We start from the raw sequence: 13,791 nt of genomic DNA on the forward strand, positions 1-13,791 counted from the left end.
TTACTATCCATATGGTCCATGTAGCAAAAATGGGCTCTAAAGAGATTCCCCACCCACCTCAGTGATCTCTTATCTTGCTGTTAATTTTTTCCAAAGTAATGTGTCTTGATTGAGATCTCTCTACTTAAATGAGTAGGGACTACACCAAGTCATGTGTTGCTTTTAGGTCTGGAAGGAGCTCATGATTTAATAGTATCCTTTCCATATACCTAAAACCAAACCAAATCCACTGTCATCCAATCCTGGTGACTCTGCGGTTTAGTTGGTAGCTCTTTATGGAAGAAGACTGCTTTTTCTACCACAGAGTACCTGGTGGATTGGCAGCCAGCTGTTATGTGCTATTCTACCAGGGCTCCTTTTTCAGGATACTTAGTCATATAAAAAAATAAAGGTGTGGGCAGGAGCTCTGGTGGCCTAGTGGCAAGACTCTGCACTGCAATCCCAGAGGTGCACAGTTCAAACCCACCAGATCCTCTGCTGGAGAAGGAGGGACAATCTCCTCCTGTACCAGTCAGATCTGATTGATGGTACACACAGAAATAATAAAACTAAAGAAAAAAATAAAGGTGTGGTTTACTTTTCATTGGACCTTGACAATAAAATCAAAACTCTTCTGGCAACTTTAAAGAAGCTTTGCTTTTTAAACAAATGTGAGTAAATCCCTTAAGATATCAGATTTATGCTGCAAGACATGGCACTAGGTTGCTTGGTAACTCCACCCCTCTGACTCTATTTTCCAAAGATGTCCTCATGAAAATAACTCCATGCACTTGCTCCTCCCCTCCGCTTTCCACCATCTTTCTATGCCGCCACATTGGTGTAAGTGAATGTCCTGGCTGCCACTCTCAAGAGGGTGAACGATGTCGAGGAGAGAGGCAAGTGCCAGGTTCTTACCAAGCAGTGCTCCTTAACACTAACAAGTCATAGTTTGGTTCCTAACAGTGACGATGAAGCACTGACAAATTTGAAATCATTGATGCTCACAGAGCGGGGAAAATTGTCAGTCTCACAGGCAGGTTAAACAAGAGTGGCGTTAGCAGCCCCAGATTTGATGTGCCACTCAAAGACCTAGAAAAGTGGCAGAATTATCTGCTCCCGTCCTGTCAGTTTGGTTTCATTGTACCGACCACCTCAGTGGCATCATGGCCCATGAGGTAGCAAGACAAAAACATGCAGGAGGAAAAATTCTGGGATTCTTTTTCTCAGGATGTAATACACAATGCAAAGAAAATGCCCCCCTCCATAATCTTCAAATATTCTTAAGTGTGCATATTTTGCTGTTTAATATAAAAGAAACCTTTAAAAGGAAAAGCAGAAACCAAATACAATTTGGTCCTCATTCAGAACTTGAGCTCTATGCAGAAATCATATCTCTACACAGATAACGTTATGTAACTAGGTACTTGTTTGATGAACTCTCAGTGATGAAATAAAGTGCATGCCACTGTTTTGAGTTGAATTCTGTGTTTTGTATCTTCAGTTGCAGTGCTTGCCTCAGCTGACCAGCAGCAGCATCCTTCCAGCTTTGGATAATAAAAAGTACTACTGTAATGCCAAGAAGCTGAACTACCGTTTCCCACATATTTAAGGAGCTAGAAGATTGAGACTAGAAGGAATTAATCATTTTAATTGACTGGAAACAAATGATGCATTTGAAAAATGAAGATTTGATTGAAAATAACCATAATGAACATTAGAGAAAACACATGTATGTGATAAAGGATGGGGTTGGAGCGTGGGAGACTTGGCAAGATGTGGAGAGCAATTCCAGTCTTCCGTGCTTGGTGATAGTGTCTTAAACTCTCAGAAAGGCACATTTATTTGGAGTTTCTCTTGTAATTCTGTTGTGTCCAGGACACAAGCTTTATTTACTGGCCATACCTCTGGAAAAATTAGATGCTTTTGAAGAGATTTATACTGTCATTTGTACCGTATGTTACAAGTTAAAAGAAAAATATCAAAAATTGCCTACACATGTATTTCCTTCCATCTCTGTCGCCTTGTATCCTATCTCCTGCATCCAGATTGTCTCAGCATATCTAAGGATGATTTTACTTCCTGAAATCAAATTGTTTAAAGTTCCTTTTCCTGTTTGCTCTATCTCCTGACATATATTCCAAAACATTTTTGGAATATTAAGAGATGGTAAATTATTAAGACTTTGTAATAGATATGCTTATTATATTTAATTATATGTTTATAGGCATTTCTTACATATACTTTTTCTTTACCTGGGGTAAAGCATGTAAAAAAGATGGAGTTAAAATGCATTTGCACATGGTCGCCCAAATCCCTTCGTCACCAATGACGTGAGGCATGGCAGCTGACGACGGTAGTCAACGGGCAGAATAAGAACTAGTCCATGATTGTGACTGCTTTATCTCTGGCTCCGACTCAGACCAGGAGACCGAGCTACTGGCAGGAATGTCAGCAGTGACAAGCAAACACATATTTACATGATATATGTGTAGTATAATGAACTCTGCTGGTGTAGTGAGTTACATGATACACTGCTGCCTGAGATGCCTGCTAACCAAAAAGTCAGCAGTTTGAATCCACTAGCTGCTCCTTGAAAGAAAGACAGGCATTTTCCTCCTATCACTATCAGTGTGGGTGAGAATTGGTCGTGGATTTGGGGTTTTTTGAGTACACATATGTACAGGTATACAAATACATGTGTGTGTATACTAACCAATTAACTAATATATAAAAATTAATAATTACTTCAATGGAAGATGATTTTGCAACTGCAGATTCCTACTTTTGTACAGTGAGATATAAAGTGATATAGTTTGACTTGGCCTACTGCTTCTATTCAAAAAGCCTTTTCATTCTTGTTCCAAGTAGACAAGAACAATGTGAAGCCTGTCCCTGTTTTTAAGATCAACACCATTTTTTAGTTAATGTGCCGCCATTATTTCCTAGCAGTTCTTGGCCACAGATTTCAAAGAGGTATTTTACTTTATTTTCAAAATACTTCTGTATAGCCAGTTTCTGTATTCTTGCCCAGGAGAGGGCAAGGTTCAGATCCATTGTTCACAGTCTTGCTATGTGAGTCGTAATTGACTCAATGGCACCTAAGAACACAACATTCCTAATTTATTGCTATGTGAATTGTCTTCATGAGAAAACTTTGTCCACCTGCTGTCAGGTCATCACTAAATTCTGGAATCTGCTGTGTAATTTTTGTTATCCACCCTATTGCATGATATCTTGAACTATCTAGCTTTTTGTATAGAGCTGACAGATTATTTAACAGTTCCTTTATCATCTAATTCTTGTAATGTAGCCTTGATCCTATTGACAAGGATATGCAATATCCTTCTGTGAACAGTTTATGTATGTGTTTTTCCTTAGCCTAAGGAATAATAGAGGCAGACAACAATAAATGCCAAGTTCACCCAATAGTTTTACAGAAAACTATGCAGAAGAGAAGATAGCTCCACAGGAATGAATTTCTAATTAATTATGATGAAGAGACTTATGTTTATATTTAACCGCAGTTCTTTTCTTTAGCATGGAATCACCACTGTGTCATGTAAGACTGAGTTACTTGCATGTTTGTTTGGTTTTTAAACGTAGGATTTTATAATCTTTCCCTAGTGAAACACACTGGCAATTATATTAGTAAATAATAAACATTTTGTCCTGTACTGTTTATATAAGATGGCTTTTAAATGCACTTAAAATCTGATGCACTGAAACTGCATCACAGAATGTTCCTTTGAAAGGCATTTTCAGTAAAAGTTATATTCAGTATCTCAATGGTTAAGCCAAACATACAGATAGCCACAAATGAGTCAGCATGTAACTAACGATTTATTAAGAACATGGCCACTTGAGAAGGTTAAAAAAAAAAGGCCTATTTTACCTATTTGCACTAGGCTTTATTCTTGTGTTTTTATGTCTCTTGAGCTCATAAGAGGTAGTATCCAAAAGCGTATCATGGAAGAAAAATTAGTTCCTAATTGATAAAATTTCGTATGTCCAGAGCTATTTTTAATATAAGAAAAAGAGTAAATGTAGCTGCTGTGTTAGTCATGATTGTTGGCCCTTGTTCCCTTGTTTAGCTAGCAAAACTATTATAATTCAGTGACATATAATTTTAATAAAACATTAACATAAACTTACAAAATAGATATATTACCCAGACATTATTCCTTCTGAGAAAGGGTGTATGTTGTATAGGAGACATGTTTGAAAACCCCAAGAAGCAATATGTAATACATGCCTCAATAACCAGTGACAACTTGGTACAACTGATTCCATCAATAAATATGTAATTTTGCTTCAGATTTTCACAACTGTGTAGTTAATAGTAACATGCTTCAATAACTGTAAAGTTACAGTAACATGTAGATTACTATTAGAAAATAAAGAATGTCAGACACATAAATCACTGAGGATTTCTATATCACTGTATAAAGAAATAATGAGGAACATATTAGAATTTAAATGCAATCATTTTTTCATTATTCTGAAAATAATTTCTATAAATTCTCACTTCAAATTTAGTACACATGGTGAGTTACAACTATTGCCTACATCTGATGGTCTCAGCCTGCTTTTCCCCCTTCCAAAATGCCATTATCTGTCACATTGTTATAGTTCTATTCACAATTATAAACTAGTTGTTAGAATAAACATCTGAGTTGCAAACGACTTGACGGCACATAACAACAACAACAACAATTGATTCTTTATATTGAAGTAAGACACTTGTTGATTTTTTTTTCACTTCAAGTCTAATTTTAGGTTCAGAGAAGGCAATGAAGTCTCAAAGGCTTGGACAATTTTTTCTTTTTCTTTTACTCCAGGAAGATCACGTAACAACAAGTGCTTGAGGTTTCTACAAGTGGAGAAATGAAAAAAAAGTCATTCCATTTGGCCTTACTTTTACAGTATTAAGAATAAACTTGATCAATTGTAATTAATGTTATAAGACAAAATGTGAACAAACTATTGAATGAAAAACCAATATATATGATTAATAAACTTTTACATAAAAACACAAAAAAGTATTAAAAATGCTCAATACCCGAAAGAAAAAAAAGACTCTTGCTTCCTGCATACATCATAAAAACAAAACAAAACAAAACTAGATTTCTTGACTTTCAGGGGGAAAATCTACACATAGAATATTGTTTATATCACCTCTGAACTTCAAATGAACAGCACTACTTTAAATTATATTCATCACAGGCACTAATCCAGGTTTTGGAAACTTTAGTTTTTCTGAATTACATCAATATTTCCAGCTAAATCTTTCCAAATACTATATGTATATCCATAGCATAGAACTCCCAAGCATATAAAATAGGATCTTAGAATATTAAACCAAAAAAAAAAAAGGAAAAGAAATTAGGAAGGTTCTTTTTAAACTCTATGATGTGACTTGAATGAAAATTTACAGAGCAAATTAGTTTTTCATTCAACAGTTCATAAGTATTTGTTTCAAATATTAATAGCATTCTTTACAATGTAATAGCATCCTTCCCCTTCTACCTCCTGTTTCCCATTTCCATCACTCATTCTGTCCTATCCTTCCCTCCTCCTTTCTGCCTTTTAAACTTAAGATATGAATAATGTAGTACATTTGGTTCCAATGTTTAAAAGTTTTCAAACATTCTATCATAACAAAATTACTGACAGAGCTATTATATATTAAAGAAGGGTGTATTAACTAGGTAATTTAATGAAAAGGTAACTCTGTAATAGGGGTTTAGTTAAACTTTCATTCTTCCTACATCATACTGTTCAGACTCAGAATTTGGCCATTTTAGAATTAAAAATTCCTCGCTAATGTATGGTTTCATATTGGAGGCTGGATGACTTGCTCCAAGGCTGCTGCATCGATCTGTCTGAAGTAGAACAGCTTTCCTGATCAATGAATGAGAGGTACCACACTGTCAGGCAATATTTTAGGTCACAGAGACAGAAAGGTGAATACTGCAATTTTTTGTACTCAACTGCAGAGTCAAATACTAATGATTATTAAATGTCATGTGAATTTCAAGAACATGAAGAAAATGGCTTTTAAAAATTGTTGTTGTTAGTGTGCTGTCGAGTTGCCTGTGACTCATAGCAACCCTATGTACAACAGCCCTAAACTGTACTCTATCCTGTGCCAATCTCATTGTCCCCAACACACCTATCCCCATTACCTGAGTCACTGAATCAATCCATCTCATCAATGATCTTCCTCTCCTGTGCTGTCCCTTCTCCCTCCCAAGCATGATGTCCCTCTCCAAGAACTGGTCCCTCCTTGCAACATGCCCAAAGTATGTTAGATGAGGCTTCAGAATCCTTGCCTCCAAGGAGCAGCCTAGTTTCACCCTCTCTAGGATAAACCTGTTTTCTTAACAGTCCATGGTATATTCAGTACACTTCTCCAACACCACAGCTCAAAATCACTGATTCTCCTTTTATCATAACCAGTCATTATCTGGCTCTCAAGTGATTAAAAAGACCATGGCCTGGATTAGGCACACCTTAATCTCCAGACTGACATCATTGCTCTTCAGTACTTTGGAGAGACCTCTGACAGCAGAATTTCCCAATGTAATTTGTCTTTTAATTTCCTGGCTGCTGGTGCCAAGAGTGTGGATCGTGGAGCCAAGCAAATTAAAGCTGTGAACAATCTCAATGTCTCCATCCTCTATCATGATGCTTCCAATTGGTCCAGTGGTGAGAATTTTTGTTTTCTTGATGTTGAGCTTCAATCTATATTGAAGGCTGCAGTCCTTGACTTCTTCTACAGCAAGTGCTTCACATCCTCAGTTTCAGCAAGCAGAGTTATGTCATCTGCATAATGGAGATTGTTGATGAGTCTTCCTCTAATCCTGATGCCACATTTCTCCTCATAGAGCCCAGCCTCCCAGATAATGTTGCATATAGATTGAAAAGGTATGGAGATAGGACACATCCCTGGTGTATACTCTTCTCAATTTTGAACCATGCAGTGTTTCCTTGCTCTGTTCTGACAACTGCTTCCTGGTCCAAGCACAGGTTTTGCATAAGCACAATCAAGTGTTCTGGGATTCCCATTTTTCTCAGAGTCAGCCACAGTATGTTGTGATCCACCCAGTCAAATGCCTTTGCATAGTCAATATAAATACAAATAAATTTCTCTGGTATTCCCTGCTTTCAGCCAAGATCCATCTAACATTAGCTATACTATCCCTAGTACCACAACCTCTTCTAAACCTGACCTGGACTTCTGGCAGTTCTCTGTTGATGTGCTGTTCCAGTCATTTTTTGATAATCTTCAGCAGAATCTTGCTTGCATGTGTTATTAATGATATTGTTCAATAATTTCCAAACTTTGTCAGATCACCTTTCTTTGGAATGGGAACAAATATAGCTCTCTCCCAGTCAGTTGGCCAGATGGTTGTCCTTCAGATTTCTTGGCACAACCTGGTAAGCCCATCTACAGCAGCATCTGTTTGTTGAAATATTATCAATTGGTATACCGTCAATTCCTGGGGCCTTGTTTTATGCCAATTCCTTCAGAGCAGCTTGAACTTCTTCATCACCACAGGCTCTTCCTTATACGTTGTTTCATTAAATTCTTCTGTGTCTGCCAATTCCTCTGATATAATGACTCTGTATACTTTTTCTATCCTCTTCTAACTTCCTGGATCATTTCATATTCTGCCCAAAGCATCCTTACGTATTGCAACTCGAGGCTTAAAAATAGAGAGGAATCTTAAAAATGCTTATTTAGAATTTACTATGGCCGGACTATCTAGATGATCTATGTGGATTTAGTTTTTAATTGTTTTATTTTTCTGCTTTAAAAGAAATAATTTATTAACAGTAAAAAGTTAACTAGGTTAAATATAGCACTCCAAAGGTACAACCACAGTAAGGGCAGATAAGAATCTCAGGTTGTGGGTTTTTTCCACTGTACAAAAGAATATATACAAGTCTTAGGAGCCTGCTTTGTGTCCGGTTTGGGGTTTTGTTTTGATTTTTTTTATTCTCATTTTCCCGATGTGTTGTTTTGTTGTGGCTGCTCTGCCAGGGCTTGCTGAAGACGCATCCACTTCCGGGAATAGTGCTGCCAGTGCAGAATCTGCTGTTCATCAATAAATTTTGCACACTGAGCTTTCACCAGCTCCTTTCGGAAGTGTTCATACTGGAGCAGTTCTAACATGTGTAAACACTGAGGATACTTTAGGTACTTGGCATATTCTGGTTCTTTCCAGTAAAGCAAGTATTTAAGATAATTAACAAAAGCTTTGTCTTTGATGTAACCTCTTTGGGCAAGAAAATTAAGGTAATTTGGGTTTGCTAAACACTGCACAAATACCAACTTGAGTTGAAACCGAAGTCGATTTCCAGCATCATCTGTTTCCATAGCGACAGAAGTGGCCATAAGAAGGAAAGACACCAAACGGCCACCAATCAACAAAACTGCCCACAGTGACTGGAAAGGTTCCTGTTTGTTTGTTTTGTTTTTAAAAAAAAGCTTCTTAAAAAATTCTTCACTGCCTTCATATACCAAGGCTGGTAATTTTAGCTATTTTAAAACTAGTTTTCATTATGGATGAAACAATGTAATTTTCTCAAAACTGTAATTTTCAAATTAATAAAATGATGCCATCCTCAATTGCTTTAAATGCTAATTATCTGTTCACCCGAGCATCCTTTTCATGCTTCCATGTGGCTTTGACCACCTACCTTAAGTGACGCAAAGCAATGATGCCTTTGTATGTGACATTCCCACAGGAAGTGATTTCCATTTCCAAGATGCTTTTCTGTAAATTTTCAAATTGACCAAGTCTCTCTAAACAGCTGTCCTCAATATAATGGCACTTGCATAATTTTATTTTTTCAAGATGTTGTAATCCTTCTGGAATAAAAAAAAAAAGGAGGTGCAACTTAAAAATGTTCTTTACCCTTGAGGTCACTGACTGTGTTAGTTTGTTCAGGATGTTAGGTGTCATCAAGCCTATGACTCAGTCACATGAACAACAGATTGAAACTAGGCCCTATCCTGCGCCACCCTCACAATCTCCACCACGCTCAAGCCCTTGTTGCTGTCATTGTGTCAACTCATCTCTTCAAAGCCCTATGTCCAGCAGTCCCCTAACCATACAAAATCTTTTCTTAACATGTGCTGATGGAGAGAGCCATTGTATAGTGGCATATCCATGCATCAGCGGAAGGAAATGCTCACACAGATATAATTCAACAAACTTGTTGTCAAGTCGGAACTGACTTTTAACTGATATTCCAGCAGACTTTCAGAGGCTGTAATTGCATGTGAGAGTGCCCATTCCTGTATTATCGAGGGTATATTGTGGCAGAAGTTTGACAAGATTATCAGAGACCTTGAATTTTAAGTTAATAAATAAAATAAAACTCTACTGAAACAAGCAAAGGGAGAAGAGGAAAGAGTAAATGAACAAACTGTAGGGTAACGGGCTTTTGTGAGGCCAAATATGGTTATGCTCTTACTGGTTGCTATTTCACTCTCACTGGCTAAGTCACTCTTATTTAACACCTGTGGGGTGGCAGTGGAAGTCTGGAGCCTTGGCATCAAGTCTCCTCTGTTTTCCAGGGCTACACAAGCCCCTGACTTAATCTGGAGAACACAGAGACTGGAGCCTGTCCTGCCATCAATTAGAGCATCGTCTCAGTACATAATCTCTTAATAAACCCCTATATTACCATCAAAAGAACCCTGGTGGCACAATGTATAATGTATTGAACTGCTAACTAAAAGGTTGGTTCAAATCCACCAGGCACTCTGAAAAAGAAAGATGGGCCTTCACCTCTCATAAAGATATACAACCTCAGAAACCTGATGGAGGGTTGCTACATGTCGGAATTGACTCAATGACCATGAATTTCTTGACATCATGAAACTTTCAGCCATATTCTTCCATTTACCAACATCTCAAGCCAAAGTTCAAGTTCCTGGTTTGTGGCCAGACACAAATAGAGGAAGAAACAAACAACAGTACTACAATGAGCCTCTCTGACTATAGTAGTGAGGCAAATGCAGCAAAAAAAGTCACTGCAAATTACATAAAACAAAAGGGAAGTTACCCAGGTGGTCAAATCCAATGTTCATGATACAAGAGTCAGTGGCATCGATTGCCTGAATCTTGTATTTGTCCAGGGGGCCTGTTGGGAGGTGGTTGTAGTCCTTCTGCCACCTGTCCTGCCCATGGTATTGCACCATGGCCCCACAGCGCAGCAGCCACTCAGATGCTGCCCTGTCTGGACCAACATCCTTGATGCGTTCATAATCGACCCTATGGACAGAGAACAAAAGCAGATTCATTTTACTATAATAATTTGTTTCTTAACTATAATTTCTAGCATAAATGATGCACTGTAACATTTTACTTCAAAAGATTGAGAAGGATGATAACTATATTAGTGATATCTGTGCCAAAAAAGTCAACACTGTAGCTCTGCTTCTTTTGTTTCTGAGTGAAAAGCAAAGTGTTCTATTTTTATGAGATTATCAGACACACATGAGCCTTTATTTATTCCTATATAATACAGTGCTTGGCAATAAAAAACCCTTGGTTATCTTTTCAAATTACTAAGAAAAGATTAAAGGAGTCCAAATCACATAAATACAATGACAGGGCAGTTACTCAGGTGACCAGATAAAATGTTCATAATAAAAGAGTATGATAAAAGGACCCTGCTCAAGTGTATCTCATCGGGTGATATTCATTTCTACCAACACCTTCTTCTCTGTTATTATGTAACAGTGAGAGAAGAGTTTAATCAGTCTCAAACTGTTATTTCTAAGCACGCTACTAAGATTTTGCAAATTTGAGTTGGTTTTATAATATTAAAAAAACTATGTTCCTTAAGAAGTCACGAAACTTATACCCCAATGTTGGTAACAGCGCTATTCACAATAAACAAAAGATGAAAACCTAAATGTGCTCTAACAGATGAATGGCTAACTACATTATTTCACATATAAATTCTGATAAATGCTGCAACACAGTTAAACCTTGAAAACATTATGCATACATCAAAAAAGGCACATATTATATAATTCACTTACATGATGTATCTAGAATCAGTAAATAGAAACTATAGCTTTAGCACTCTACCACGGGTGGAAGGGGAGAGGGAATCATTGCTTGAGGGCACTGAGTTTCTGTCAATGGAGGTGGAATAATTTAGAAAAAGATAACGGTGATGTCTGCTGTGTAATCAATGCCTGTGATAGTACAAACGAAAATGTTACCCCGACAAAGATTTTGTTATATATTTTTCAACACAGAAAAAGAGAGAAATGCATGGGAGGGGAAGATGTCATAAAACATCTTAAAATTATACTTGTTTGGCTTTTCTGGTTATTAATGTATTCAATGTTCATTTTAGAAAACTTAAACATCATTGGAAAAGAAAATTTACTGGAATCTTGACATTTAAACAGCCACAGTTAATATTTCAGTATCTTTTGATCTTTTTTTTCATGTTTGTAAATATGTTTTATCATTTTAAAGCAAAATTAAGATTGTACCAAAATACTGTTCAAAAATATAAGACACAAACACAGACACACAAATTTAAAAAAAAATACATGACACAAGAAAGAAAATCAAATTAGCTATGGGGAATTTGCCTAGCTGTAATCTCACATTTCTTCACTTCCGTTAGTTTGACTTACTTATTAAATACTGCATTCAACCAGCCCCAGAAGGGTCTGGAGTCATATGACCATGGGAGTTTCTTTAAGCTGCAGAATTCCCGGGCGATTTTTCCAAACAGCATCATTTAATCTAAACACACAAAATAGTATTCATATTAGATCATCAGCTTGCAATCAGAGTCCAAGACATATAATAACTTACTTTGTAACATAGTCAATGCAGTCATGCTGATTTGATTGACAATAATTATTAAGCAAGTTATGCCTATCCCCAGTTCTTGTTTTCATTTGCTACAAATAAAAGAAAGTTGGACTGGATAGTCTCTAAAGTTAAATTAGGCTCGAGACTACTAGTTAAAAAGTTGGTTGATCAAACTCTCTCAGAGGTGTCTTGAAAGACAGGCTTGGAGATCTGCTTCCAAGAGGCCACAGTCTGGAAAACCTAGTGGAGCTGTCGTAGTCTGCACCCAAGGTGGGAGGGGGTCGCCATAAGTGAGAATCGATTCTGCAGCTACTAACCAGGTTCTTTCCACTAAAGTCTATTGTCTGGTCTTCATTTGGAGTCTTCTGCAGGATTGCCATCTAGTGTCCATTCAAGCAGTTGTAACTATGAATTGGCAAAAAATCAGTCCCACCCTACATCTTAACTTCCAGTACAAAATGGCAAACTAAAATCAGATCTCGAGTTATTCCTTCAATAACTGGATTCTTTCTCATCACTGATATTCTAAGCCAGCCTCTAAACTTAGTACTTTATGAATACCCAGTGGTACAGATTATCAAAAAGCCACAGTTCAGATCTTAAGACACTTAATACTCAGAGAGGGAGATAGGATGAAAACAAGGTCTCAAATAGAGAGAGAACAATGTAGTGGAAACTGGGAAACATTGGACAAGTCATGTTCTTTCTCTAATCTCTGGTTTTCTCATTTTCTATATAGGGTGATTTGTTCAGAAAGCCTTCAGCCCTAAAAAATCTATGATTTGAAGACAAATATTTTTATTATTATTATTATTTTTGTGTGAGTGTACCGTCAAATCAGATCTGACTGGTACAGGAGGAGATTGTCCCTCCTTACCCGGCAGAGCACCTGGTGGATTCGAACCAAGCGCCTCTGGGATTGTAGTTGCAGCTCCTTGCCACTAGGACACCAGAGCTCCCCTGAAGACAAAGATTTTTGAGCTGCATCTCAAGCTGATTTATCTCCATGGATGTTTGTCTAATAGGGAGCTCTAGTGGCCTAGTGGTAAGGAGCTGTGTGCAATCCCAAAGGCATGTGGTTCAAAACCACCAGCTGCTCCATGGGAGAAGAATGGGCAATCTCCTTCCATGAGATGAACTGCCTCTGAAAACCCAGCATAGAGTCAGTAGTGGGTCAGGTCTGATTCGATGGTACACAACAACAACAACAGTGTGCCAGGTATGGGAGGAAAAAACCAAGTAACTCAAACTAGGTCTCTGCTTTCTAAGAATCAACAATCTAATGCAGAGTAGAAGAGTATACAAACAGAAGTTATGAAAATATTAAAATAAATGACAAAACCTGGTCAAAGCCTCAGAAGGATTACAAATAGAGGATTTTTACAAACAAAGATGTCTGGAAAGAGTCTAGCAGTTTGTGAATTGAGGTGAGAACTTTCAAGGCATGCTGTAGTTCAGTTAGTGATGAGAAGAGAAGCAGATGAGTTTCAGAGTTAAGTTATAAAGGCTCTCACTTACTCTGCCAGGGAACTTGGACTATATTCTTCTGCAGGTCAAGAGTCACTGATAGGTATTGGAAGTATTAGAACTGAAAAGTACTGGCATTGCTAGAACTGAAAAGTACTGGCATTCTTAGTACTGGCTTTAAGAGTAGGGAGCTCTGGTGGCATAGTGCTAAGAAGCTGCACCACAATTCGAAGGTTGGTGTTATGTGCCATTAAGTCACCTACGACTCATAGTGAACCTATGTGTACAGCGGCTCTGACCCCTGTCCTGTTCTGAGTCAGTCTCACTTAATTCTGACACACCAACCATCATTGCCCCAGTTACTGTATCAATCCATCTCATCCGGAGTCTTCCTCTCATGCACTGTCCCTCCATCCCTCCATCCTTCCAAGCATAATGTCCTTTTCCAGGGACTGGTCTCTCCTGGCCACATGCACGAAGTATG

The 13,791-nt window shown here is 37.7% G+C and overlaps 2 protein-coding genes and 1 pseudogene across 2 annotated transcripts in view; 1 reads left to right on the forward strand and 2 right to left on the reverse strand.

The window, feature by feature from the left end:
- CDKL1 (cyclin-dependent kinase-like 1 (CDC2-related kinase)) overlaps positions 1-1,600 on the forward strand; it is a 68,843-nt gene extending 67,243 nt beyond the window's left edge. Inside the window, exon 9 of the mRNA XM_006899200.1 lies at positions 1,481-1,600. Coding sequence (XP_006899262.1) covers positions 1,481-1,588 — 108 coding nt within the window. The 3' untranslated portion in view covers positions 1,589-1,600. The remainder of the gene's footprint in view (positions 1-1,480) is intronic.
- Positions 1,601-4,734: 3,134 nt separating this feature from the next.
- On the reverse strand, positions 4,735-11,763 carry ATP5S (ATP synthase, H+ transporting, mitochondrial Fo complex, subunit s (factor B)). The gene is made up of 4 exons (XM_006899201.1): positions 11,657-11,763; positions 10,060-10,268; positions 8,686-8,857; positions 4,735-4,849 (listed from the first exon to the last, which is right to left on the reverse strand). Exons 1-4 carry the CDS (start codon positions 11,761-11,763, stop codon positions 4,735-4,737), a joined length of 603 nt encoding a protein of 200 aa, XP_006899263.1.
- On the reverse strand, positions 7,985-8,380 carry LOC102872784 (annotated as a pseudogene).
- Positions 11,764-13,791: the final 2,028 nt, after the last annotated feature.

Source organism: Elephantulus edwardii, unplaced genomic scaffold (genome assembly GCF_000299155.1).
Source record: "Elephantulus edwardii isolate Elephantulus edwardi_28Jun2011 unplaced genomic scaffold, EleEdw1.0 scaffold00247, whole genome shotgun sequence".
In the NCBI taxonomy this organism is placed as follows: domain Eukaryota; kingdom Metazoa; phylum Chordata; class Mammalia; order Macroscelidea; family Macroscelididae; genus Elephantulus; species Elephantulus edwardii.

What these genes read in the sequence shown, in the direction of transcription:
- ATP5S (XM_006899201.1), bottom strand. Translation starts at nt 11,763, where the DNA reads ATGATGCTGTTTGGAAAAATCGCCCGGGAATTCTGCAGCTTAAAGAAA. An exon ending in TTGAATGCAGTATTTAATAA is followed by an intron (nt 10,269 to 11,656) that starts GTAAGTCAAACT and finishes CTCTGTCCATAG; the next exon opens with GGTCGATTATGAACGCATCA. An exon ending in CATTGGATTTGACCACCTGG is followed by an intron (nt 8,858 to 10,059) that starts GTAACTTCCCTT and finishes TTTTTATTCCAG; the next exon opens with AAGGATTACAACATCTTGAA.